The 1,526-nt window shown below is 33.7% G+C and overlaps 1 protein-coding gene across 1 annotated transcript; it reads left to right on the top strand.

The window, feature by feature from the left end:
• The first annotated feature begins 443 nt into the window (after positions 1 to 443).
• LOC112521452 (auxin-responsive protein SAUR36) lies at positions 444 to 1,314 on the top strand. Its single transcript, XM_025130322.1, has one exon. The coding sequence runs from the start codon at positions 694 to 696 to the stop codon at positions 1,174 to 1,176; it is 483 nt and encodes a 160-aa protein (XP_024986090.1). The 5' UTR covers positions 444 to 693; the 3' UTR covers positions 1,177 to 1,314.
• Positions 1,315 to 1,526: the final 212 nt, after the last annotated feature.

Consider the following 1,526-nt stretch of genomic DNA (forward strand, 5'->3'; position numbering starts at 1 on the left):
TAAAATGAATTAATTACGTAATATTTGTATTTGAGAATCGGACGTATTTAATCTGTTTATTTGTTTGAATTAAGGTCTATGTTATCGTTAATTTATAATAAAGTGTGTTTTGATATTTAATTTGTTTATTTGTTTGAACATTCCAAAACATTTTTTTCTTCGATACATGTTAAAACATCATTTTTTTTCCTAAAAAATTCTTTTAGATGATAATATAATAGAGTTTCACATATTTTTTACAATTTCAGATAATAAAAACTAAACAATAATAATATAATTAAATAATAATTTTGACTGAGAAATAGAAAAAAAGATGACACGACCAGTTTTATCTATTTGGTCTGCTTTGATATAGAAAGGTGCATGCCACATGAGCTATCTGGTCATTTTGCCGACATCCACACTCCTTCCCAACATTTTAAGAATCTTTCACTCCACTTTTACTTAAATCCCACCTTCACACTGACCTGTTTGCTCATCTTTCTGACTCAATCTCCAACCTTTTCACCTCATTTCCCAATTCTAAATACAACCCATTTCGAATCATCACAATCCCACTAAACCCTTTTCATCTCATCCATCCTCATCAACAATACAAACACCATATCTATATCTATATCTACCCACACAACATTACCCTATATCTAATTCTATACGCATACCATTTCAGTAATCTCAAGACACCAAGTCCTCATGGCCATGAAACAAATTCGAGGTTTCAGAATTCGACTCAAGCTCGTTAAAGCCATCAAATGGGCGATTCAAGAAAGACAGAAGGATTCCGGTTACTGTAAACTAAAATCAACAAATTGTGCGGATAAAGCCATCACAAAGCTCTGCAAATTCGGCAGGAATTTGAAGACAAGTGTGAAAGAGTTATGGTTTCGGAAATCTGGTTCAAATTATAATCGGGTCGGTGATAAAACTCCGGTGCCGAGAGGGCACTTGGCGGTGTACTTTGGTGAAGAAGAAGATGATGCGCACCGAGTGTTGGTGCCGGTGGTTTATTTTAATCATCCACTTTTTAGTGATCTGTTAAGAGAAGCCGAGAAGGTTTATGGGTTTAATCACCGCGGCGGCATCCGTGTACCCTGCCGGATATCTGAATTCGAGAACGTACAAACCAGAATTTCCGCCGCCGGTGGACGTGGTGGCAGAGGAGGATATGGGTTGTAACCCACGTCACCTATTTTTCGTTGAGGCCAATTTTTCAGATTTATGGGTTTAATACATTGTTTTTTTTTATTTTAATCCTCAATTGTTAGTCTTTTGGTGACTTGTAAATATAATTTCGATTTTATCTATTTTATTTCATTATTGTGCTTTTATAAATTCATCATAAATTAATCATTTTAATTCTTAAAATACAAAAATAAAATAAAAAGGTATGCAATGAGATGTCAATTGAAAGGTTAGAAATGGATTAACTTTGTCTATTATGAAGTTCTGAATGTTTATTGTTCTTTTTTGTTGTCAACAAGAAGTTGAGATTTATTTTGGTGGACCGTTCAAGTTTCATTTATCTA

This window comes from Cynara cardunculus, assembly GCF_001531365.2.
Source record: "Cynara cardunculus var. scolymus isolate 2C chromosome LG 11, CcrdV1, whole genome shotgun sequence".
Taxonomy (NCBI): domain Eukaryota; kingdom Viridiplantae; phylum Streptophyta; class Magnoliopsida; order Asterales; family Asteraceae; genus Cynara; species Cynara cardunculus.

Excerpts from the sequence above, each read along its gene's own strand:
- LOC112521452 (XM_025130322.1), top strand. The coding sequence starts at position 694 with ATGGCCATGAAACAAATTCGAGGTTTCAGAATTCGACTCAAGCTCGTT.